Raw genomic sequence first — 25,405 nt, 5'->3', positions numbered from 1 at the left:
GTAGGCATAGAGGGAACTTACCTCAACATAATAAAGGCTGTACATGGCAAACCCACAGCCAGCATCATTCTCAATGGTGAAAAACTGAAACCATTTCCTCTAAGATCAGGAAGAAGACAAGGTTATCTACTCTCACCACTGTTATTCAATATAGTTTTGGAAGTTTTAGCCACAGCAATCAGAGAAGAAAAAGAAATAAAAGGAATCCAAATCCGAAAAGAAGAAGTAAAGCTGTCACTGTTTGCAGATGACATGATACTATACATAGAGAATCCTAAAGATGCTACCAGAAAACGACTAGAGCTAATCAATGAATTTGGTAAAGTAGCAGGATATAAAATTAATGCACAGAAATCTCTTGCATTCCTATACACTAATGATGAAAAATCTGAAAGAGCAATTAAGGAAACATTCCCATTTACCACTGCAACAAGAAGAATAAAATACCTAGGAATAAACCTACCTAAGGAGACAAAAGATCTGTATGCAGAAAACTATAAGACACTGATGAAAGAAATTAAAGATGATACAAACAGATGGAGAGATATACCATGTTCTTGGATGGGAAGAATCAACATTGTGAAAATGACTATACTACCCAAAGCAAACTACAGATTCAGTGCAATCCCTATCAAACTACGAATGGCATTTTTCACGGAACCAGAACAAAAATTTTCACAATTTGTATGGAAACACAAAAGACCCTGAATGGCCAAAGCAATCTTGAGAAAGAAAAACGGAGCTGGAGGAATCAGGCTCCCAGACTTTGGACTCTACTACAAAGCTACAGTAAACAAGACAGTATGGTACAGGCACAGAAACAGAAATATAGATCAATGGAACACGATAGAAAGCCCAGAGATAAACCCATGCACATATGGTCACCTTATCTTTGATAAAGGAGGCAAGAATATACAATGGAGAAAGGACAGCCTCTTCAATAAGTGGTGCTGGGAAAACTGGACAGCTACCTGTAAAAGACCGAAATTAGAACACTCCGTAACAGCATACACAAAAATAAACTCAAAATGGATTAAAGACCTAAATGTAAGGCCAGACACTATCAAACTCTTAGAGGAAAACATAGGCAGAACACTCTATGACATACATCACAGCAGGATCCTTTTTGACCCACCTCCTAGAGAAATGGAAATAAAAACAAAAATAAACAAATGGGACCTAATGAAACTTCAAATCTTTTGCACAGCAAAGGAAAGCATAAACAAGACGAAAAGACAACCCTCAGAATGGGAGAAAATATTTGCAAATAAAGCAACAGACAAAGGATTAATCTCCAAAATATACAAGCAGCTCATGCAACTCAATATCAAAAAAAAAAAACCAAACAACCCAATCCAAAAATGAGCAGAAGACTTAAATAGACATTTCTCCAGAGAAGATACAGAGATTGCCAACAAACACATGAAAGGATGCTCAACATCACTAATCATTAGAGAAATGCAAATCAAAACTACAATGAGGTATCACCTCACACCAGTCAGAATGGCCATCATCAAAAAATCTACAAACAGTAAATGCTGGAGAGGGTGTGGAGAAAAGGGAACCCTCTTGCACTGTTGGTGGGAATGTAAATTGATACAGCCACTATGGAGAACAGTATGGAGGTTCCTTCAAAAACTAAAAATAGAACTACCATAGAACCCAGCAATCCCACTACTGGGCATATACCCTGAGAAAACCATAATTCAAAAAGAGTCATGTACCACAGTGTTCACTGCAGCTCTATTTACAATAGCCAGGACATGGAAGCAACCTAAGTGTCCATTGACAGATGAATGGATAAAGAAGATGTGACACATGTATACAATGAAATATTACTCAGCCATAAAAAGAAAGGAAATTGAGTTATTTGTAGTGAGGTAGATGGACCTAGAGTGTGTCATACAGAGTGAAGTAAGTCAGAAAGAGAAAAACAAATACCGTATGCTAACACATATATATGGAATCTAAAAACAAAACCAAAACCAAAATGGCTCTGAGGAACCTAGGGGCAGGACAGGCAGAAAGATGCAGACATAGAGAATGGACTTGAGGACACGGGGAGGGGGAAGTGTAAGCTGGCACGAAGTGAGAGAGTGGCACGGACACATATACACTACCAAACGTAAAATAGATAGCTAGTGGAAAGCAGCTGCATAGCACAGGGAGATCAGCTCAGTGCTTTGTGACCACCTAGAGGGGTGGGTTAGGGAGGGTGGGAGGGAGATGAAAGAGGGAGGGGATATGGGGATATATGTATACATATAGCTGATTCACTTTGTTATAAAGCAGAAATTAACACACCATTGTAAAGCAATTATACTCCAATAAAGATGTTAGAAAAAAAAAAAAACCCAGAACTTTATTCTCCCACAGTTCTGGAGGACAGAGTCTGAAACCAACGTGTGTGCAGGGCTGTGGTCCCTGGGAGGTTCAAGGGGAGAATCCTTTCTTGCTTCTTCCTTCATCTGGAGGCTCCAGGTGTGGCAGCATCGCTCCATTCTCATCCTCCATCTTCACATAACATTCTCCTCTTCTCTCTGTGTCTCTCTTTTGTGTGTCTCTTACAAGGACACTTTTCAGTGGGTTTAGGACCCATCAGAAATCCAGCATGATTTTATCTCAAGATCTTTTACTGAATTACAGCTGCAAAGATCCTGTTTCCCAATAAACTCACATTCCCAGGTTTTGGGACATGGACATATCTTTTTAGGGGCCACCCTTCAACCCACTACACATTGTTATTCAGCCAGTCACAGCAACCTAGAAATTCTTTTTTTTTTTTAATTATTTTATTTTTATTTATTTAGTTTTTGGCCGAGTGGCTTGCGGGATCTTAGTTCCCTGACCAGGGATTGAACCTGGACCCTAGGCAGTGAGAGCCCAGAGTCCTAACCACTGGACCACCAGGGGATTCCCGCAAACCTAAAAATTCTTTTAAAAAAACAAAAAACTTGCAGATGGTTTTAGTTTTTAAGTCGTTTTTTCTTTTTCTCCTTATTTTACCTCCTCTAATATCTAACGAAAAGAATTGTCTCCAAGAGAACACTTAAAAACCAATAACTGCCTTTCACATGTGGAAATTTTGTGTTTTCAAGTCAAATGCTGTGATGCCAAAATCTGTCACCTAAAAAATGGAATGGTTAGTCTCCCAGAATTCTGCCTCTGACGTGGAGGAAAACGTTCTCATTTCTCCCCCATTGCCTCCTCACCTGCGATGTTTCTTGGAGTATTTTATGATAGAAAATTGATTTCAAGTATTTTGGAAACCTGAGTAAAGCTGGCCGGTAGGTGTGACCCGGTGAAGTTGGGAAGTGAGAACTTCTCTGCGGAATGAGAACTGCGGGTGTGCCTGAGGGACTGTGTGGCTTTGCATTTGGCAGTTCATCCTTTGTCTCTGCCCTTCAGTCACTCCCTTTTTCAAGTTAGTTTTTCCACAAACAAACTTAGAAAATAAGAAATATTCTTAGAAAATAAGAATCAGACTCCTTTCTTCTTCTTAACTGAAGGGAAACCTTATTTCCTCTCCTGTTCTTCCCTAATCTCTCCCTCTCTCAAACTGCTGGAATGTTCTTGTAATGTCAGGTGGACCTGCCCCGGGTCAGTCACAAGTTCTTGTTCTCCTAGGCTGAGCTGGTTCACGGCTGCTCCTCTGGGTCCCAAGCTTCGGCGGCTCCCCAGCATGCTTTGCAAAAGTAGCAGAACCTTTGGGGACCTTCAAAAGGCCATTCACCCCTAGATCCTGATGTAGTTTCAAATAAAAGGTGGGGGAGGGGAAAATATGATTGCATTTGGTTCCATAAACCATCATCTCTCAATGTGTTTGGAATAAGATGACCTTCAGTGGTTGTAGCCGAGGAGATGCCTGCATTTTGATTCCGTAGAAATGATTCATAGACTTGAGCTGACTGTGCACACGTGTCCACCGTAGCACAAGAAGGCATAGAAGTGGCTGCAGTCGGGGAGCCTTTCCGTCTTTTCCCCTCAAAATGCCAGGTCGATAGCCAGAATTAGCATTTGCGAGGAGCAATTGGCAGATGCTTAGAGCACATAGCTTCAAGAAGGAATAAATTTGTTTAGCTGGTGTATGCAGGACGGGATAGGCGTGCTGTGACATCCCAGTCTAGAACCTTCCAGACCCAAAGACCACGTGATCACCTGATGGTCCCCTTTGCGCACTACAGCCTGTTTGCAGCAACACCTATAACAGGGGAGCTCCGTGTGCCCTTTCGAAACAGGGCGTCTAAGATGCTGTGATCTGATTTGACGCTGCAGCTGCTTTTATGCGTGTGTGACATTAAACATTTTCCGTCTCGCGTTGGCAGGCCTGAAAGCGGGAGATGAGATTCTTGAGATCAATAATCGTGCTGCGGGCACCCTGAATGCCTCCGTGCTCAAAGATTTCCTCGCGCAGCTGTCCCTGGGCCTCCTGGTGAGGACCTACCCGGAGCTGGAGGGAGAAGCAGAGCTGCTGGGGAGCCCGCCCCTCCGGCTGGACGGCCCCGCCGACCTCAGCGAGAACCCTCTCGCCTTTCTCACCAGCAACACAGGTATGGCTGTGCACCGGGCTGCCCCTCGGAGGCTGCCCACGCGGCTTGCATATTTCTGTGGATTTCCTGCATCTGGTAGGTCAGCTAAGATGTGTAAGATGAGCAGATTACTGAGCTTCCTGTCGAAATTTCAAAGGGGCCAGGAACTCCTGTGCCGGTGGAACTGCTGTTTGGCTGCAATGGAAAGCTTTGTCGTGCTGCTCTTGTTGGTCATTTGGGAGAAAGATACATGGGTGGAGGCCACTGTCTCTTGGCTGTGGACGAGAGTTGGAGACACAGAAGTGCCAGGAATCACTTAAGATGCTGGGGCTCTTGGTGCTCTCTTCCCTGCCGTCCGTGGCACCATCCCCCAAATCACCCAGCCCTGCTTTTCCTTCTGTGGAAGAGGAAGATGTGGGGTGAGATGGCCAGAGTGGAAATATGCCCAGAACTGGTGTTTGGTCAACTTTTCTCTTGGGCCCTTGTGACCTAGAGTCTGGACAGGAGCCCATCGGTGGAACCCCCTGCCCTGCCCCATCTGCCACTTCTCCTGTTTACACGTTTCTTCCCACTCCATCTGGCAACTTTATACTCATTCAGAAAGGGACAGCTTGAATGCTGCCTGCCCCGGGGAGCCTTCCTGGCACCCCACCAAGCTCCTCAGGATCCTGCGAAGACATCTTTCACGTGGGCCCTGCTCCTCTTATGCTCTTCTTACTTGCTTGCATCTCTCTCCTGAGTTTGTTTCCTGGTACGAGGCTTAGGTTTTCTTCCCCTTGCTACACAGGCGCCCGTTCTTGTTCAGCGGGAGAATCAGGGAGCAAGCCCATAGGGGAACAGATTACTGCTGTCACTTATCTCACCATGACCTGGTTCTAGAGTTGGGGTTGATCTGGTAAGCTGGAGTTTGGGATTTATTTTCTCTTTAACACTCGGGTTAAAAGAAGTCTTCATTTTCCATTTCTGAGTGTAGGTACTCTGAGTATTCTTATTTTTCGAAGTCCCTTCTGAAGCTTGGCTTGGTAAGAGTAAATCACAGGCGGACGCCTTGTGACAGTTCATCCTTTTATTGGGTGGTTCCCTAGGAGAATCTGACAAGTTGAGGCTCGAGAGAATCAATCACACTTAGTTACTGTTGACTTCTGACTCATTTTGTCATTGTAGTACCCACACGCCAGTCACATCTTTAGAAAAGGACCCCAGGGAGCTGGGTACCCTTTAAAAAAATTTTTTTTAATTTTTTATTGAAGTACAATTGAATTACAATGTTGTGTTAATTACTGTTGTACAGCAAAGTGACTCAGTGATACATATATATATATACATTATTTTTCATATTCTTTCCTCTTATGGTTTATCACAGGATATTGAATATAGAACCTTGTTGTTTATCCATTCTATATATAATAGCTTACGTCTGCTAACCCCAAACTCCCACTCCACCCCTCCCCCGCCTCCCTTCCCCTTGGCAACTACCAGTCTGTTCTGTATGTCCCTGATTTTGTTTCTGTTTTCACAGATAGGTCCATTTGTGTCATATTTTAGATTCCACATATGAGTGATATCATATGGTATTTGTCTTTATCTAACCAGGGAGCTGTGTACCCTTAATGATACGGAATGGATACCATGAAGGTTGTTCTTTTATGTGACCACAAGATGGCAGGCTCAATCCCGTAAAACTCCGTTCACAGTGGTTTCTGTAAAATGACTGAGTAAGGCGTGTTGTGTTAGATTAGGTTATTGAAAGGACTTTATAAGGTCTGGATGTACATACTACAAACAACAGTGTGTACTCAACCTTTTTTGGATGTTTTTTCCTGTCTGAGCCCTTCCTGTGGGTTATGGATATAAAGTAGGTGTTGGCAAACTAAGACCCTCTGGCCAAATCCAGACTATGGCCTGTTTCTGTGAATAAAGTTTTATTAGAACACAGTCACGCCCATTCATTGATGTTTTGTCTCTGGCTGCTTTCCCATCGCAATGGCAGAGTTGAGTAGTTATGACTGGTACTCATGGTCTGCAAGGCTGAAAATATTTACTGTCTGGCCCTTTACAGACCCCTGATATAAAGTGTGATTGCTCGTGATTTGTTCCTTTAAACCCAATCATAGTTTTGATATATTTCTTTCTTTTGAAAAAAGATTTGTGTGTGTGTGCGTGCGTTTGCACACGCACACAGTTTGCCAAGTTTTAAAACCTTTTATTAAATTTTTTTTTAATTTAAAAATGTGTTTGTACACAGGTGTCTGGGGAATATTTGAGTATATTTTGTATCTATAGCCCTATCCTGTCAGCAGCTGACCTTACATCCTCCTTCAGACCAGACACCTTTGTAATCTGCATGCTACATCCACTGAACCTACTGTTGTTTAAACCACATTAAAACTTTCATTTTGGAATCATCCGTAGAAGATTTAGTTATTTGTTTCCAGATCATAACTTGGAACTGACATTTCTTAAGTATTTGCTCTGTCCCAGACATTAATCTGGATGTGGAAAGTTATAATGATGACTATGACATGATTCTGTCCTCATACTTAACATTTTAGTGTAGTCCTTTGTTTTTTAATTGCTTCACCTTTTAATATTTTGTAGGGATCAAAAATCCTTCAGAGCCAAGTGTGCGTGGTCAAGTTAGGCTATCTACGTGGTTCAAGAATACAGCATGAAAGTAAAGGCACAGTGTGGGTTTTCTGGAAAGTTTCTAAGTTGGTTTCAACATTAATAAGTTCCAGAAGAATTCTCAGATGCTCTCAGTCGTGGCGGCCCCATCGGACTGCCTGGAGGCAAGCAGTCACTCAGGCTCCCCGCCTGGGTCTCAGCGTGTCTGCCTCCTGGTTACTGCCATTTCCTAGTCCCTATTTACCAGTGCAGGATAAAAGAGGGGGCAAGTAAACAGGATAAAACAACCTGAAAGATGGTTCCATAGTGAGGCAGAGTTTATGAAGCAGTGTGCACAGACAGCTGCAGTGACGATAGAAAACCACTGAGAAAGTGTGTACAATGGGCAGGCTGGACTATAGCCTTCATCTAAATATAGAAGTAACTAAAAATAAGAAGCCTCCTGAGTGACGGATTTGAGGTTTGATGCAGGGACCATCTTAGGGTGGTTATAGTGGATGTGAGGCAGCCTTGATGGAAAGCCTGGCCGGGTCCACAGGCACCCTGGCTGGTGCCCGTCTGTAGGAGGCTGGGTCTGTGGATTGCCCCATTTTACGAGTCCAAGTATGCAGACGTGGCCTTGATGCTGCCCTGATAATTCTGATTGAAATATGTGATTAGCTTTCAGGGCTGGATTATTTCTGAAGCCTCTTTTATGGAGAGGTTTGTTTCCTCCAGGTAGAAGTATCACTACCTAGTGGCTAAGAGTGGGCTCTGGAACCAGGTTCTTTGGGAATGCGTCCTATTTTTATGTTTATTAGCTTCATGACTCTGAACAGATTACGCTTAATCTCTCTGTGCCCCGTGTCCTTGTGCATAAAATGGGGATCGAACCACACCACTGTCTAACGCGGTTGTTGTGAGGAATGACTGAGTGATGAAAGTGAGGTGTTTAGAATATGTTCTAAGAGGGACTCAAACGTTATGCATTCAAAGCACAGTCTCTTGTGGGGATGGGAAGATTCTCTAGCTAGTAACCAGAGGCTGCTCGGTTTTGATCTCCTCCCTGCCCTCTCTTCCACTTCAATCTGCACCAGGTGGATTGTCTGATAACTAAGTTTATGAAGTATACTTAAGGTAGTTTCCTTCCCCAAGTAGAAAGAAGTAGATTCTGCAGACTAGAAGGCTGAGACCCCTGGGCCCCTTTTCAGAGATCAGGATTCCCTTGGTCTGAGGTCGGGGCTGTGTTTGCACGTGTTAGATGGTTGCTTAAAAATCCTTAGGTGATTCTAACGTGCAGCTAAGATTGGAGGCTACTCCCTTAGGTCACCGACTATTCTTGGTTAGTGATCCTCTTTTTTTCATCTGGGTGGAATGGTAAGATGATTGGAATCTTATGGTCCCATGCAGACCATCTACAGGGGTGTTTGTGGATAAAATTCTGTGGTCTGCTTCATGGAGATTTCTGTAATGACAACCTGGTAGGTAAACTCCTTTATCCTCCTCTTCCTCGGTATAGGAGGGACACGTGGTGACTGGATTGCCGTGTTGGCTTGGAAAGCCAGGGACTGGAGAATAGATTCCATCCTAAGTGTTCTCTCAATAAGACTCAGTTTCCATTCTTGGCCATTGGCCATCCACGTGTCCTTGCTGAAATCTTCCTGGGGCTATTCTTCATCTTTTTTCTTTTTCTTTTTTTTTTCAACGGTTGTTTAGGGACAGACTGGTAAGAAAATGGGGGAAGAGGATCCAGGCAAAAAGCTAGTTCCTTCAGTGGCTATTACTTTAGAAAGAGCCTGAAGTGAAGGGGAAGCTGGCGTAGGAAGTTGCAAAACTCTGTTTCTGTGAGCTTTCCAAAAAGCCTCTGTAATGTTCCTGTGTGATTTATTTTGAATACTGATCTCATCTGGTGCTACTGACAATTGGGGCCAGATAATTCTTTGTTGTGGGAGGCTGTCCTGTGCCTTCACGTTAGCAGTATTCCTACAAACAACTCTCAGCTAGTCGTTTTTAACCCCCTCCCCCCAAGTTGTGTCAAAAATAATCTTCAGACATTGCTAAATGTCCCCACAGGGGCAAAGTCTCCAGTTGAAAGCACTGGCCTGGTTGATTAGAATGTATATACCTACACTCCCCAGTTAGGGAACTGTTATAGTGAATGTCAATATAGGAAAGCAGGGCTTCCCTGGTGGTGCAGTGGTTGAGAGTCCGCCTGCCGATGCAGGAGACACGGGTTCATGCCCCGGTCCGGGAAGATCCCACATGCCGCGGAGCGGCTGGGCCCGTGAGCCATGGCCGCTGAGCGTACGCGTCCGGAGCCTGTGCTCCGCAACGGGTGAGGCCACAGCAGTGAGAGGCCCGCGTACCGGGGGAAAAAAAAAAAAAAATAATATATATATATATATATATAGGAAAGCAAATCTAGATCTAAAATTATTTTAAAAATAAGTTTCAGAAAAGCAAAAGCCCCCAATTTTATGCAAGTTATAAAAATCATAATTCAAGGGGCAAACATGGTATCTTTCCAAGGCTTCAAAATGTCTGTTTGTCTCTCTCACTTTAAGTTCTGTCCTTAAGGCTCACATTCATTTGACTTTAGCACTGGTTTCTACCTGTTAAAGACAATTAGGGACAGCCTTGGGTTTGGAGAGTCAGCCCCCTTGATCTTACTCTGTCTGATGCTGAGTGAAAGATGGCAATCCGCAGTGAGCACAGATAGCCCTCCTGCAGGAAGTAGATTAAGCACCCTTTGCTGTAACAGGAAAGGCTTCTGTGACAGCCAGGAGAGCCAAGGCATCTTGGTCAGAGCAAGGAGTCGTTAAGCACTCAGCAGCCTTTGATTTGCCAGGCAGTGCTTGCTTCCCTGCAGTGCCTGTGAAATGCAAGGTTCTATTTTGGGCTGATGTTCCGTGCAGATTGTCTGGTGCTCCATTCTGCAAACAGAAGACAACCAGACAGCAGGAGGGGCAGCCAAGAAAGAGGAACTGCACAGATTTACCTTCCTGCAAACAGATATGGTCCCATTCTCCAGATTCACTGAAGTCTCACAGATACCAGTAGCACATGGCCTTCTAGTTGTTTGTCGATAAAATGTGGAGCCATGTGCGTTTTGTAAACTGTCTGTGTGCGATGCTTATCGTCACACAGCACATGGCCCGCTTCTGTGGGCCCTGCTAGGGAAACCCTAACACCTAGTCCTGATTTCCAGCTGCATTTGATTAATGACACCCGTTGAGTCCTGTGTGTGGAAAAAAATGTCGGTTCAGAGATTAAGAGCCTCCATTTGTATCATTTTAAAGAACGTTAGTGGATTATATATTATTTGAGTTTCACAACAAGCTGATAGGATTGGGAAGGACTATATCTACAGTTTTTATGGATTAAAAAAATGTTCTCTGGAGAGAAACAGACACTGGGGTTTTGTGAAATTTGGTTGGAAAGAAGTTATTATTTGTCTCCCAAGTTAAAATTGTAGTGTTTTTCCTTTTTTTTTCATAGTGTATATTTAGCTCTCCCCGGTTTTTTTTTCCTTTATAAATTGTTTTGGTTTTGTTTTCTTAGCTTGGGGGAGGGGCAGGTGTTTATGCTGATCTTATATGAGTGTGTCTATGGAATTCTTATTCTTATATGACAGTAAAATGGCTGAAAAGCAAAATAAAATCATCGCTTAAGGATGAGATTCCAGCTAAATGTCTTTATTGGCCGCGTCTAACCTTTTCTTACTCCCTTCCCCTCAGTCGTTTTTTTCACTCAATAACCAGTTATGATTGGTTCCTCTTTGGAAATGTTTGAATTGGAGAATCTGCTAGTTTAACTTACATTGTTCATGTATCTCATAAGGCAAAGATTTTTTTCCTTCCTCCATTAAATTCTTGGTGAATGCATCTCATCCAAGTAAATCAAAGATAAATCAAAATGTACGCTTACATTCATGTGTTTGTACTGCTCCTGACCTCATTGTTGTCTATCCGGCTAATGGTGAGTGGGACGTGCTAGCAGCAAAGGTTTCCTCAGTCACAAAACAATCACATTATGATGTGAAAATAATTTGAAGAAGCAGAGAAATGATCACACCTGCTCACAACAATGAACGTTATTTATGGCAGCTTTTGAGATAGTCTATAGGTCCTGTCCTGCTGGGCCTCAGCCCTGCCCTGTACTGCCTCATTCTCTGAGACTGTCCACCCACTGTTCATTTTTTTTTTTTTTATTGGGGTAGAACTGACATATAACATTATATTAGTTTCAGGTGTACAACATCATGATTTGATATTTGTATACATTGCGAAATGATCACCACAATGTCTAGTTAACATCCATCACCACACATAGTTACAATTTTTTTTCTTGTGATGAGAACTTTTGAGATCTACTTTCTTAGCAAATCTCAAATATACAACATAGCATTATTAACTATAGTCGTCATGCTGTACATGACATCCCCAGGACTTATGCATTATAGCTGTAAATTTATACCTTTTGACCCATTTCACCCACCTGCCCCCCAACCCCCTACCTCTGACAACCCCCAGTCTGTTCTCTGTATCTGTGAGGGTTTTTTTGTTTGTTTTTGTTTTGCTTGTTTTGTTTTAGATTCCATACATAAGTGAGATCATACAGTATTTGCTTTTCTCTGACTTATTTCCCTTAAGCATAATGCCCTCAAGGTCCATCCATGTTTTTGCAAAGAGTAGATTTCCTTCCTTTTTATGGCTGAATAATTCTCCACTCTATACCCCTGCTCATCCTTTGTCTCTTTAGTTTTGGCTCTGCTTCCTCTCTGTGCTGCCACGCGTTAACTGGCGCCTCTTTTATGCCAGGTGGTGATGTGCTAAGTGCTGGGCATAGAGTGAAGTGGGACAGGAAGTTCCCTGCTTTGATTACTTCCTCAGCCACCTCTCAGCCTTGTCTTCAGCTTTCTGGAGCTGTCTGCATGTGTACTGGTAATTAAATGGGGACAGCTACCTCCACCACAAAGGGAATAATCCCTTCAGGGTCTGCTCTTAGAGGAAGGTTTCTTGTGGTAAAGGAAGAGTAGGAAGTCGCAAATCTGTGTTTGTATGGGGTTGCATAGAAACTCGACAATGGTGTTCTATAAGCCTCTTCAGCTGGAAAGTGTTCAGAGAAGGCCTTGAAGTGTGAGAGCAAAAACAGGACTTTTTCCTGGTTTGGATTCCCTGTTCCTGCCATGCCAGTGTCTCTCTTCAGCATTCTTAAAGGGCACCACTCTCAATTCCTGCCTCTCTGGCTCTCTTAGATGACTAAGTTCCCCCTAACCATGTGTTGACTATCTACTGCTATATAACAAACCACCCAAAACAACCATTTAATTTGCTCACTGTGCTCAGCAGTTTGGGCCGGGCTCAGCTGGACGGTTGTTCTGCTCTCCTTGCCTCAGTCACTCTTGTGACTTTGTCATCTGGGCTTGACTGGGGCTGGTTTAAGATGGCCTTCCTCACATATTTGGTGATTGGTGGGCTGGACCCCTCTTTCCTTGAGGTCTCTCATCCTCAATAAACTAGCTTGGGGGTTTCATTGTATGGTAGGTCCAGGGTTCCTGGGGGACCAGACAAGAACCTGCAAAGCCACTTGTAGCCTTAGCTCAGAAGGCTTCATATATCACCACTTATGTCACATTCTGTTGGCCCAAACAAGTCACAAACCAGGCCAATCCAAATTCATGGGGTGGGGTCATTGACACAAAGATCCGTGCTTAAACGGATGGGAGGAATCATCACTGTCATCTTTGCCAATTGTCTACCACAACTGCATTGCCTTTTCTCTTTCTCTCCTATTTTATTAATTTTTATCTTCAGTTAAAGGCAGAAGCATAGCTAACAGGGTAAAAAAAGAATATATACTGTAGAATCAGATAGACCCACAGTTATTGATTCATAGGACTTCTTTTATATTCTAGATATTAATATTTTTTGCCAGTTATATGTGTTGAAGATAACTTTTCTCAGTCTATAATGTATCTTGTTGCCTTTATGGTACTTTTTGACAAAGAAAAGTTTTTAATTTTAGTAAAATCTGATTTTCTATCTCATAGGATTTGTGCTTTTTATATCCTGTTTAAGAAATCCTTCTCTCTCCCCTGGGCAACAAACGTTTTCTTCTATATTTCCTTCTGAAAGATTTATAGTTTGGACTGCTCACTTTCTGGTTTATACCTCCCTGGTACTGATTCTTATGAATGATGTGAGTTAGGGTTCAGCTTTTTATTTTCCCATGTGGGTAATCTGCTGTCCTAGCCACATTATCAAATGTTCCATTCTTTTCCCCTGGATCTGCAGTGACACATCTGCTGTACATCACACTTCCATACACGGGTGGGGCTGTTTCTGGGACTCTCTGTTCTGTTAGCCTGTCTTCTTGCTAATTCTGCACTGCCTTATATTATTGTAACTTTAAATACATTTTGATATCTGGTAGGGAAAGTATCCCAGTCTTGTTTTTCTTCTCTAAAACTGTCTTTGGTATTACTAGCCTTTTGCTCTTTCATAACAAATTTAGTTCCAAAAATAATGCTGCCAGTGTGGTCTGTCTGAATTCGGATTCTTTGGCATTTGTTGAGATTTGTGTTATGGCCTCATATGTGGGCTCTTTGCATAAACTGCTAGTCCTTGTGAATAGGGTTTAAAATTCATGGATCAAGCATAATAATTCTTGATGTTTACATCTTCTATAGTCTGACTAAATCTATTTTGTGTGGCATTTGGAGAGCGTTCTTTACGTTTGCCTAATATATTTTCCATCCCTATACTTTCAGTCTTCTGTGTCTTTTTGTTTAGGTCTATTTCTTGCCTATAGGCATATAGGTGGGGTTTGTATGACATTATTCTGGTTTTTATCTAAACATGAAGTTTAGATATTGAGTTTAGTCTACATTACATTTATTTAGAAGATCCATGTATTTTGTCTCATTTCTATCATCGTATTTTGCTGTCTTGATCTTGTTTGTTCTTCCTGCCCTTTCCTGTACTCTCTTTTGGCTGAATTTCTAAACTCCACTTTCCCCTTTCAACTTATACAGTCTAATTCTTTTCTTTTAGTGGTTGCCCTTAAAATTTTAACATGATTTCTAACAAAACAAGACCAAATTCTTTTTACTTCTCACTTGAAGCATAAAAGGACCATGAAATGGTTTAAATACAATCACCCACCATTGCTTTAGTTTCATCTTATATGTTTTACCTCCAGATGCCTTTTTGGATGTGTGTGGAGTGTTGTTTTATACACTACGACTTGCCTGTGTGAATATCAGCTCTCTATTTATCTCTCTGGTAACCTCGTATACCAGATTATACACGTGTGCGTGTGTGTATATATGTTTTCCCACCCGAAGTACATCCTTTAGAGAATTTTTTTTTAGCGAGGTTCTGTATTAGTAAACTTGCTCACTCTTTGTCAAATGATTATTATTATATTTTTCTTCTTGAATACTATTTTAGCTTGAAATACAATTGTGTTGATAATTTGAGCATTTGAGAATTTCTGTGCTCTAGTGAGATAATGTCTTCAGATAGGCCTTCCTAGCTTCTTTCTTCAACTCTTATCCTTATCCATTGAGTGTTTAATTTCAGTGATTATAGTTCTTATTTCTAAAAAATTTACTAATTTACCTGGTCTTTTCTGAAAGTCTCTCTTTTCTTGTCCCCTGCCCCCTTTTTTTTAAAAGCGTACTCGTTTGACAATCTCTATCTGATAATTGCGGTATTATTCCTTGGGAGTCTTGTTGTAGCTGTTGCTTCTCCCTCGTGGGGACTTGCTTCTCCTGTGTTTATAATAATGGATTATAGGTTCTTGTTTGACCCAGCTTATGTGTGTCTGACCATTAATATGATCCCATCATTAAGGATGAATCCCTCTAGAGCAGACTTGTTTTGGCTTCCGCCAGATGCCCTTGGAATACAAATTTAGAACAACTTTATGGCAATTTTTCATCTTGAGGATCACGGACTGAATTCCTGTATTGAAGTCCTAACCCCTGATGTGAGGGTTATTAGGAGTTGGGGGCCGTTGGGAGGTAATTAAGTTTAGACGAAGTTATGAGCTGGATTAGTGTCCTTGTAAGAAGAGGAAGAGAGACCAGGGTTCACCCCCTCTCTCCTTGCACACACAAAGAGCGGTCATGTAGGTGCCCAGTGAGGTGGTGGCCATCTGCAAGCCAGGGAAAGGGCCTCACCAAGGAAAGAATCTGCTGGCACCCTGATCTTTGATTTCCAACCTCCAGAACGGAGAGAAATAAATGTCTGTTGTTTAAGCGACCCAGTCTGCAGTCCTAGTTACAGCAGCCTGAGCAGACTAAGACATTGGAGTCCCCAGAATGTAGGACATAGTGTAAATTTGAATCTCAAACACCCGTGCAGCCAGCCTGTGGTTGTCACCTCCAAGAAGAAACCCTTCTTCCTCCATCCCCACTCATCCCAGAGTATGGGCAGAGTTAAATCAGCTTCCTTTTTCCTTCTTTTTTTTTTTTTTTTCCTCTTTTGCCAGTGAGTACTTTTGAAAAAAAATCTTTTTGAGTCTTTTTGGGGTAAAAGTGTAGCCCTTCAAAGGAACCATATGAATGTGGGAGATTTGATTCTAACTCTCCAGTTTGTACTGACCCAACAGTTGTTTTCTGTCTCACGGCCTCACAGTTGACACCAAAGGCTCCAGGGCTGTGGTTCCCAAGCTGAGATGGTTCTGCTGTTGGGCTCTGTAGGGGTGCGTGTTTGATTGTCACAGTGGCTGCAGAGTGCTCAAGGTACTTAGAACCCAGGAGCCCGGGGGGGGCTAGTGCCCCGTGTAACTGCCGTGTGTACAGTTTTCCTCCTAAACGTTTTCCCCTCCTGACACCAACAGGTTCCCGCTCCCTTTGGGAAACACTGCTCTAGGGTTTGGAGTTTGGGGACTGATGGATTACTCAGCACTGCCATGGCTTTGGGACTGGCCCACCCCTCCTGCCTCCTTTGTCTTCTTCATTTTGGGCTCTGGGGATTTCTTGGAGCTCAGCTTTATGTTTAAAAAGGATTTGGGGAGACTTCCCTGGTGGTCCAGTGGTTAAGACTCTGTGCTTCCACTGCAGAGGGCATGGGTTCAGTCCCTGGTCAGAGAACTATCCGCATGCTGCATGGTGCAGCCAAAAAAATAATAATAATGGGGCTTCCCTGGTGGCGCAGTGGTTGAGAGTCCACCTGCCGGTGGGGGGGACACGGGTTCGTGCCCCGGTCCGGGAGGATCCCGCGTGCCACGGAGCGGCTGGGCCCGTGGGCCAAGGCCGCTGGGCCTGCACGTCCGGAGCCTGTGCTCCGCAGCGGGAGAGGCCACAGCAGTGAGAGGCCCGCGTACCGCAAAAACAAAAACAACAAAAAATAATAATAATAAAGAAAAAATATAAAAAGAATTTTGTTCTATCTTATTGATACTTAGAATTCCTAAGTGTTTTGTAGAATTAGGGTTTTTTTGCTTCCTTTTTAGGATACCTGACCCACAGTATTGTTAACAATGAAAATCCTTTCATTCCTTTTCCCACTATTTTGTGAGCAACCTCTAGAGCCCAGGCATTATGATAAACAGTGGAGATATGCAGGGTCACAGTGTTTGGCTGTACCATCTGGAGGTCGCCATTATGCAGATTACAGCGTGAAGGTGACCTTGTGTACAGCCTCGCCACCCTGCTTAGTGCTGAGGGAGCGTGGTTCCTGCCATCTCAGAGCTTAGCGCTGTTCAAATCTTCCCCTTTTTTCTAGCCCCAGAATCTAGGTCATTGCCCCCATTTAAAGTATTCAATCACTCTTTTTTCCTCTGGTGGTGACGGTGTGACATTGTTGATATCCACCAAGTTAAGTGGGCCTCTCTCTTGGATGGCTCCCACCATGTTATTGAGTGAGCAAGTAATTAAAAGAAGTGCAAGAACATCGTAGAGCCAGAACTCTGCGACTAGGTGCGGGGAGGCGAGGGGGTTCGGACAGAAACTTACAAACCATAGAAAGTAGGCATTTGCTTCATTGCTGCTTCATTCCAGAGGAGGGGAAGGGGACCACAGGACGCAGCCTTGGAGCGAGGTTTGCTCAGGGATTGGCTTCTTTCCTTAGTTTCCCAACCAACCTAGAATTTGATCAGAAAGTCATGCTAAACAGCTTGTGACTGTAACCGTGTCATTGGAATAAGGCAGCCTCTTTGCAGACTGACGCTTTCATCCAAAGAGTCAGAAAGTGGCTCCTTCTCTTCTCTTCTCTTTCTTCCCTTCTCTTCTTCTCGTCTTTCTTCCCTTCTCTCTCATCGGGTTAGAGTGATGGTGCTGTAGTCCCTGACCCAGTGCCTGACATATTCTAAGATAATGGTCATCAAACCACTGTCTTATCAGACTAGCTAGAGGTTTGTAAATATACTAGAGACTTGTTATTCCAAGTGTGGACCATGGACCTCTTGATTGATAACATCTTGGAGCTTGTAAGAAATGCAGAATCATAGGTCCAACCATATACCTACTGAATCTGAATCTGCATAATATGAACCCCCAGGCAGTTCAGATGCTCTTTAAATCTGAGAATCCCCCCAGAGGAAAGAGGTCTTAATGTTCTCTTCCCCACTGCAGGGGGCTACCATAGCCAACCACTGTAGTAGGGACTTGGTAAAATAGGAAAGAAAGTTGCCTGCACTTTTGCATACATAGAATATGGTGGGAAGAGTGGGTGAAGTTTGTCAGGTAATCTATATGAAAGTTATTATTTTTTTAGTGTTCTTCTCAGAATGGTTTATTCAGTTATTTTAGCAATGAAGTAATTGATCCAGCAATTAATTTGATTATAAATCAATCAAATAATTTAATTTTATTTAAATTTTATTTCATAGATAGATGGATAGTAAATTATTGTCTTAGTCAGCTGGGGCTGCTGTGACAGAATACCACAGACTGGGTGTCTTAAACAACAGATATTTATTTCTCACAGTTTTGGAGGCTGGGAAGTTCAAGATCTGGGTTCCTGCTGAGGGCTCTCTTCTGGCTTGCAGACAGCTGCATTTTCTCTGTGTCCTTACATGAGAGGAGGGGAGCTCTGGTGGAGGCCCATCCTCAAGACCTCATCTAAACCTACTTAGCTCCCAAAGGCCTCATCTCCACATGCAGTCCCATTGGGGATTAGGGCTTCAGCGTATGAAATTGAGGGGGGACATAAATATTCAGTCCACAGCAATGATTGTATATTATAAAATATGTATTATAAATAATAAAAATATACTGTGTTATAATAATAATAGTGGTAACAATAAAAACAACAAAAACTGACATTTATTGAACCAAGATCATGGAGCACGTACTTGGAGCGTCTAACAATATAGGTACACGTCATGAGCTTGACCCCACACTCCCTTGCACTGGCATGGCTTATAGCAATGACTGTACGTGCTGACCCATGTGTTCTTCTGACTTCACCTTGCAGGGCACAGCCTCTGCAGCCAGCAGGGCAGTAGTCCTGAGAGTGCTCCGGAGGAGACCGAAGGGCCAGACTTGGAATCCTCAGATGAGACTGATCACAGCAGCAAGGTGAGAGATTTCCATTTGCACATCCCATGTCTTGAACCACCAAAGAATCACAGCTGACACGTCACCTCTGCAGCTGTATGTGGTTAGAAGGCCCCTCCACGGGACCAAAGTGTTTTTACTTCTGAGATGTCACTAAATAGGATATGAAATCCAAATTATAGTCTTGAGAACAAACCCATACGTGAGAATATAGGGCAGAGCTCACTCTTAATGAATTAAAGTCTCATTTCATCCTGTTTCCTTCTTATGCTTCCATATATGTATGACGAAACAGCATCTAAAATGTGTACAATTGGGTCCGTTATACTTTCTTGCTACTCATGGTTTCTATAACAGACTCCCTTTGCATTATCTCTGTTTAGCTCTTGTGAAAGGTGAGCACCTTTTTTTTTCATTAAAGGGAAAGAAACAATCTTTTTGTTTAATCCAAATACAGTGATTCTTACCCGGTTGAGCACTGTGACAAAGCTCTTATCCTGACCCTTTGGTGCAACTGCGAATTTGTTTTCCATAATTCATCATGCTTTTATTCCACTTCCTAAAGAGTTCTCTGTGTCAATAACCTCTTCTCATCACAGTCTCCAGAGTATAACAATTTGAAAACTCTGTTACCTGTATCTGAAAGACCCCTCCCCAGTAAAAACAGTGATACGTGATTATGTCCGTATTTATTCGTCTTCTGTTTTCAGAATGTCGTTGACATATTTATGTTGGTCCCCCTGTCTGTCTCCTATTCTTTTGCTTGACCTTGACCAGTCCCTTAACCTGAGCAAATCATGTAACTTTAAATTATACCTTTGTTTTTCTCATCTACAATATCAGGTGATTCTTGCCTTTGTCCAGTAATTGGATGACTGGCTGGGTCAAAAATATAACTGATATTGATAATGGAAATATACTCTTCAAATCCGAATGATTATTTCAAAAACCTACATTTCTCTGTGTATACTTTTCTGCCTCTTTTTGTCTTTATATATCTTTGTAGGACTTTCTTGAGTGCATATGTTAGACTATCTTCAGCATTGCTTTTATCCATATGTTTCTCTTTTGCCATCATAGGATCATCACTCTCAGTGTCTAAGTTGAGCACAGTATAAAATTTAATATTTTAAAGTAATTTTAATGTTTATAAATTTAATATTTGTAGACTGAAAGGGCTTTATGTTGTTGGTTATTAATTAAAAAGCCAGTAAACGGAAACATGCATGTTTCATTTAAAGGCAAAAAAACAAACAAAAGCTGTTTAAAGTTACTTTTTATTTTTGTGGCCTTTTACCTACTTTTTCGGGGAGGTGGGGGAGGGTGAGTGGCCCTCAAAAGAAACAGATATTTCCGTGTGAGGTAAGATATTTTGAAAGCTATTTATTAAATGGTTCTATTATTAAACTAAAAATGTTAATTCTCAGTTTCTAATTTGATTTGGGAGTACAGTTATTTTTCCTGTATCTAAGACATTTATTTCTGAATACTTTTTAACTTGGATCATTTTTACCTCACTATAATAGCCGTGTTCCACTCCCTTTGTGGATTTTGAGAGATTGTTTCCATTTTAAATATAGTGAGTCATGAAGTCCCAAACAGGGTCCTCTATAATATGGGGTTCTGGCAGCAGAGAGGAAGGAAGAGGCCCCAGGGTTTTGTTGACTCATCCCAGGTGCCTCTCTGATTTCATGGTTCTTTCTCCTGAGAACAAGACCCTGAAACGTGCCTGGAACAGCCAGGGTCAAGTATAGGAGCAGGCGATGCTGTTCCTGGATTTCACTGTAGAAATGCGCGGTAGGCTCTCATAAAGGAGAATATCTTTGAAGTTATTGACAAGTTTGGGTAATGATCTGAGTATTTTTAAAGATCATAAGGTGGACTCATTGACACCATAGGTTCACAGTCCTTTTTTTATAGACTGGATGTACGGAGCACTGTGTGATTCTGTACCTGAAAATACTCCTGGTGTTGGTTTGATTCAGATTTTATCTTCTTTATTTGAATGATTTTGTTATTAGTAATAAATGAGAGCTAATACTTAGGTAGTGTCTTGTATATATTAGATATTAACCTCTCATTCTCACAATACCACTGAGAGATAGACACTGCTATTCCCCCTATTTTATAGGTGGCAATATTGGAACAGAGAGGTTAAGCCACTTACTGAAGGTCACACAGCTCTGAGATGACAAAACGAGGCTCTCTGTTGTTAACTGCTTTGCTGAAATGACCTTCTGGCCAGATTGTTAAGGTCTGGTATTAAATACCAGGTTTCAAAAAAGGAAGGAAGGAATTAATTAGTGATAGTATAAGCCAGTTTAGATATACAGTTGAACCTTGAACAACACGCGGTTGAATTGTGAGGGTCCACTTATATGTGGATTTTTTTCCAATAGTAAATAGTATTACCAATCTGCAGTGGGTTGAATCTACGGATACGGAACCGTGGATGCGGACGAACCACGTGGATACGGAAGAACTACGTATATGGGGGTAGGGGGGAGTATAAGTTATACTTGGATTTTTGACTGCAAGGATATTCGGCACCTCTAACCCCCGAGTTGTTTAAGAGGCAACTGTATACTCATTAGCCACTTAAATATTTTTCTAATGCTTAAGCTTCGTGAAATATTTTTCTAACGCTTAAGCTTCGTGTCTCTTTTCATGATTTAAAGTAAGAGCAAGTGTATATCTTAAGTTTCTTGATTAAGGATCAATATTTTTTGATGCGGCTCCTATATCAGTGTGTCATTTTTCTTGAGGATAAACCAAACATTTGTAGTTAAGCTGTAAGCTGCCTAAAAGTGGAAGGATGATTTAGCCTTAATGTGAATGCACCAGGCTGGGTGTAGAATGTAAAAACTAGATAAATAGATAAACAAACAAATGAATAAATGAAATGAAACAGGACATCATTTTTTATCTGCCTGAATACGTGAGGGCTGTCGATTCTTTTTGTTTATTTCTTTAATATTTTTGCTGCTCTTCCTAAATGAATCATTTTGTGAAACAGTGGGCAGGATAAAGAGAATGCACGTTAGAGTTTTGTGTGTTGTTACAAATTTTTTTTAGAGGGCAGTTTTTGCGGCACGTGGTCTTCGGGGGTTGAGCAAGTAGGTAATTGTGAGTTTGTTGCTGAGCCGTGGTGACACGGGACTGTCACATCCACGGGGCTGGGGTGTGGGACTTCCACACCGCAGGGACAGTCTGGCGGCCTTTCTCTTTGTAAGCCGCGTCCTTCCTCTTATGACTGTGGGTGACAACCTCAGAGGACCTCCTCACCGGCCCCCCCCCCCCCCACCCACTTGTTTCCCTGCTTCTAATTGAAAACTCTTGTCTCTGGAAACGAATGCTAATTAGCTCCGGGCAGTCCTATCATGCATTCCAGACCCCCTGGCAGCTGTGATTTTGTTTTCCACTTAGCCAATGTATGAGAATCATTTTCAGAGCATTTCCAATTGGAAAGCCTTCTTTTTTCTTTTCAATCCAAATTGTTGTTGTCTTGGAAATGTTTGGTTTTTGTAACAAAGCATTCGGGAGACATTGTGAAAATATGAACTGTTAAAAAATGTTTTGGTTTTTAGTGTCTGCTCTCAACTCTGTGAGGGGTGTCTTCAAAGTTTGAGCCGGGCGGGTTTAATATTCCTGTGCAGTGCAGGATGCAGGCCAATCAGCTGATCTCAGTCTGCAGGGTAGAGACGCTCACATCCCCGGGAGGCGTTTTTTTTTTTTTTTTTTTTTTTGCATTGTTTTCTTGCCTCCTGGCTCTCCCTTTCTGGAACTTCTGCTGTTTAGCCAGGTGAAAACAAAGCATAAATTCTGGTTTATCGGTTAGCCTTTGACTCCCTCCCAGAGGGCACTGACGGGCAGAGGGGGCTGCTGTCGGGTCGCGCTGTCGCTGTCCTTGCTCTGTAGAGATGCAGCCGTAGGTCTTCATGGCACAGCCGGCATGGGCTGTCTGCATGGGAGGATGCTCTCTCAGGAGCCAGAAGGCATTTGGTGCTCTCCGAGTATTTTAAGAAACTTCTGTTTCTTTGTGGAACGTGTCAGGAGGTAGAATTATCATGAGAATACCTTCCCGATGATGTCTGCTTTGTGGAAAATAAAGCGCAAGCCCAGGATTGAAAACAGTGGCAAGTCCGGTGATTCTGTATATCGGACGCTTCACCTGGTGAGCACTGTTTGAATTCTATCTTGCTAGCCTTTGTGTATGTTACGACTTTCTAGCTGATTTGTTTCCCAGTTCAAATGATGGTGATATGCTTGTCCCATGTCTCCATATTGCAGCCTTCTGCCCTTTAGATCCCCTTGTGGATAGAGAATATACATTTTAACATGGGAGTGGGGGGCATCAGTAGTTGGAGTGAAGTCGAGTTTGCCACGAATCTTTACACATATCTGTTTTTTCATTTCTAAATGACGGAAAGGTGGGTTGTTATTATTATTTTTAAAATTAATCGTCACTTGAATGTTGCCCTTTTTCTTTTGGGTGTTGAGATTTTGAACATGTTTGTGTTACATGTGTGATAAGTCTCCCCATCTCCACCTCCAAACGGGTAGCCTAAGTATTCAGCAAGCATTTCTGGAAGAAGAATGTTCAACTTGCCTCCTACAAAGTTTTAAGTGCTTTTGACTTTATTTCTGCTTACTTGTGAAGCAGGTGGATTTACATGTGTTGGCCCAGGGAATGTATTAATGATTTAATGTCAACTGACCTATATTGTGTATGCCAATTCCTATGGTAACTGTTGCCTCTTTAATAAGAAAAATTTTTAGTGGGTTAAGGGGGAGGAATAATTTAAAATCAAGTTAAACCATTTAATAGTTAAATATTAATATCAGAGTCTGTTGACTATTAGATTTCGTGTCACTTAATGAAATTGAACTTGGACAGTGAGTACACGTGATTTACTCAAGCAAGCCTTTATCCTTATGGAATGTTTCTTCTTCAAAGGTTGTTCAAAAGGAGACCAAAAAGATGCCAGAGAACTATAGGGGTTATCATTGTATATGAGGGTCTCTGAAATTATGGAATATGTTACTTTGGTGTTTGTTTCCCAAAAAAGCTTAAATAAAGGCTATAAGATTTCAGGCCACTCTGGCCCCTTTTAAATCTGTGGGAAGTGTTAAATCGGTCAGACTCAAAGGACAGTTTTAGAACTCTGAACTCATCCCGAGATAGAAATTGCCTTTAGTGGTTGCATAACAGGAAGAGCTTTAACAGCTGGGTAGCTTGGGTTGGTAGTGTGTACTTGAAAGCCTACCCCCCTCTTTTTGTACTTTCTTTTCATCTTCCACAGGAAGAAAGTGATATTATAAACATTGAACTTCATGCAGACCTCAGTAAACGAGCCCATTTCCTCCTTCAGTTGTCATGTTCATTTCTGTACATTGGGTGGGTAACTCTTCATCCTGACAGTAGAACAGCTCTGCTACCCTTTAACAGTTTTAACTGGCAGCTCTGAAATGCCCATAAGCGCTTTTTGTGTCCATGGTGACTGATGGCAGTCCTCAAATGGGGAGAGGTTTGGACTTGGAGAAACTGTGTCTGTCTTCTTCTTTCCAGCAATCCTTTGCTACTTGTACCGATTCCAGGAAACTTGGCTTTTAGGAGCTATGTTGAGGACCTCTCATGGCAGCTCTCTTTCTGGGCTACAGTGCTTGATGTGCAAATGACCAGAATGCCATGTATCACTCAGTGGGAGAGTGAGGAAAGCACCGCACTCAGCTCCTTCTACATCCTATATCCTGGCCAAGCTACATGGAGAAGCTCCTAATAGGTTTTTTTAAATTAATTTTTATTGGAGCATAGTTGCTTTACAATATTGTGTTTGTTTCTACCGTACAGCAAAGTGAATCAGCTATACGAATCCATACATCCCCTCTTTTTTGGATTTCCTTCCCATTAAGGTCACCACAGAGCATTGAGTAGCGTTCCCTGAGCTATACAGTATGTTCTCATTAGTTATCTATTTTATACATAGTATCAATAGTGTATGTATGTCAATTCCAATCTCCCAGTTCATCTCCCCCCACCGACCCCAGGTCCTAATAGGTTTTGATGCAGACAAGTTTGGCCACAGTATGGGGGCAGGGGGACTTAAAAACTGGGTCACAACATGTAAAATCTCTAGGTTAGAGGTATTCTAAAGGCGACCTGCATTTCATTTTTTGGGGGTAATATTTTAGTAAAACAAAATTCTCAAACTTGATGATATCCTTTGAAGTTGTTTCCAAGCAAAAATTTCATTAAGAGCCTTATAAGTAACACCCCTTGACGATATATACAATATAACTTGTTATTCTGTCTTTTTGTTTGTTTATTTATTTTATTAAATTTATTTATTATTTATTTAGATAACATGGAATTGACAGTAAAAAGATTATGTCCATATTGACCCAGTTCCTTGATAAACCTGAGAGTTTATAACTTGAATCAGAGAAGGGGCTTGCCAGTGGAGAAACTGCTTCCCCCCCACCCCCCGATAAATCTATCTTAGCTTAGGAAGACTGTGTCTTATAAGGAAGGGATGCCTAAGGCTCTGAACTCTCAGAAGAGGACTCAAGGATATTTTTAGGTATCCCCTGGGATGCTAAAGGTATTTCCTAATATAATCCAGGACTTGGCTTGGGAGGGGTGTGCCAGGAAGAAGGTGGGGAGCCTGGCTGTTTGACGGGAGGTTGGGTAGGAGATGGCTAGGTGTAGAGCACTAGAGCCCTGGCCCTCATCTCACTAACCTGAGCTTTCCCTGAGCTT

At 42.1% G+C, this 25,405-nt stretch overlaps 1 protein-coding gene across 9 annotated transcripts in view; it reads left to right on the top strand.

Annotated features, from left to right (window-relative positions):
• Positions 1–25,405, top strand: part of TIAM1 (TIAM Rac1 associated GEF 1) — a 400,889-nt gene that overhangs the window by 338,537 nt on the left and 36,947 nt on the right. For 8 of the 9 annotated variants that reach the window (XM_033418176.2, XM_049710489.1, XM_049710491.1 and 5 more), the window contains 2 exons: positions 4,326–4,550; positions 18,563–18,666. In XM_033418176.2, the coding sequence (XP_033274067.1) occupies positions 4,326–4,550; positions 18,563–18,666 (329 nt within the window). Of the gene's footprint in view, positions 1–4,325; positions 4,551–18,562; positions 18,667–22,274; positions 22,820–25,405 lie in introns of those variants that run through there. The other variant, XM_033418182.2, reaches the window with a different exon arrangement.

Source organism: Orcinus orca, chromosome 5 (assembly GCF_937001465.1).
Source record: "Orcinus orca chromosome 5, mOrcOrc1.1, whole genome shotgun sequence".
Lineage (NCBI taxonomy): Eukaryota > Metazoa > Chordata > Mammalia > Artiodactyla > Delphinidae > Orcinus > Orcinus orca.
The sequence above is the reverse complement of the archived record's forward strand: the minus strand, read 5'-3'. Positions and strand labels throughout refer to the sequence as shown.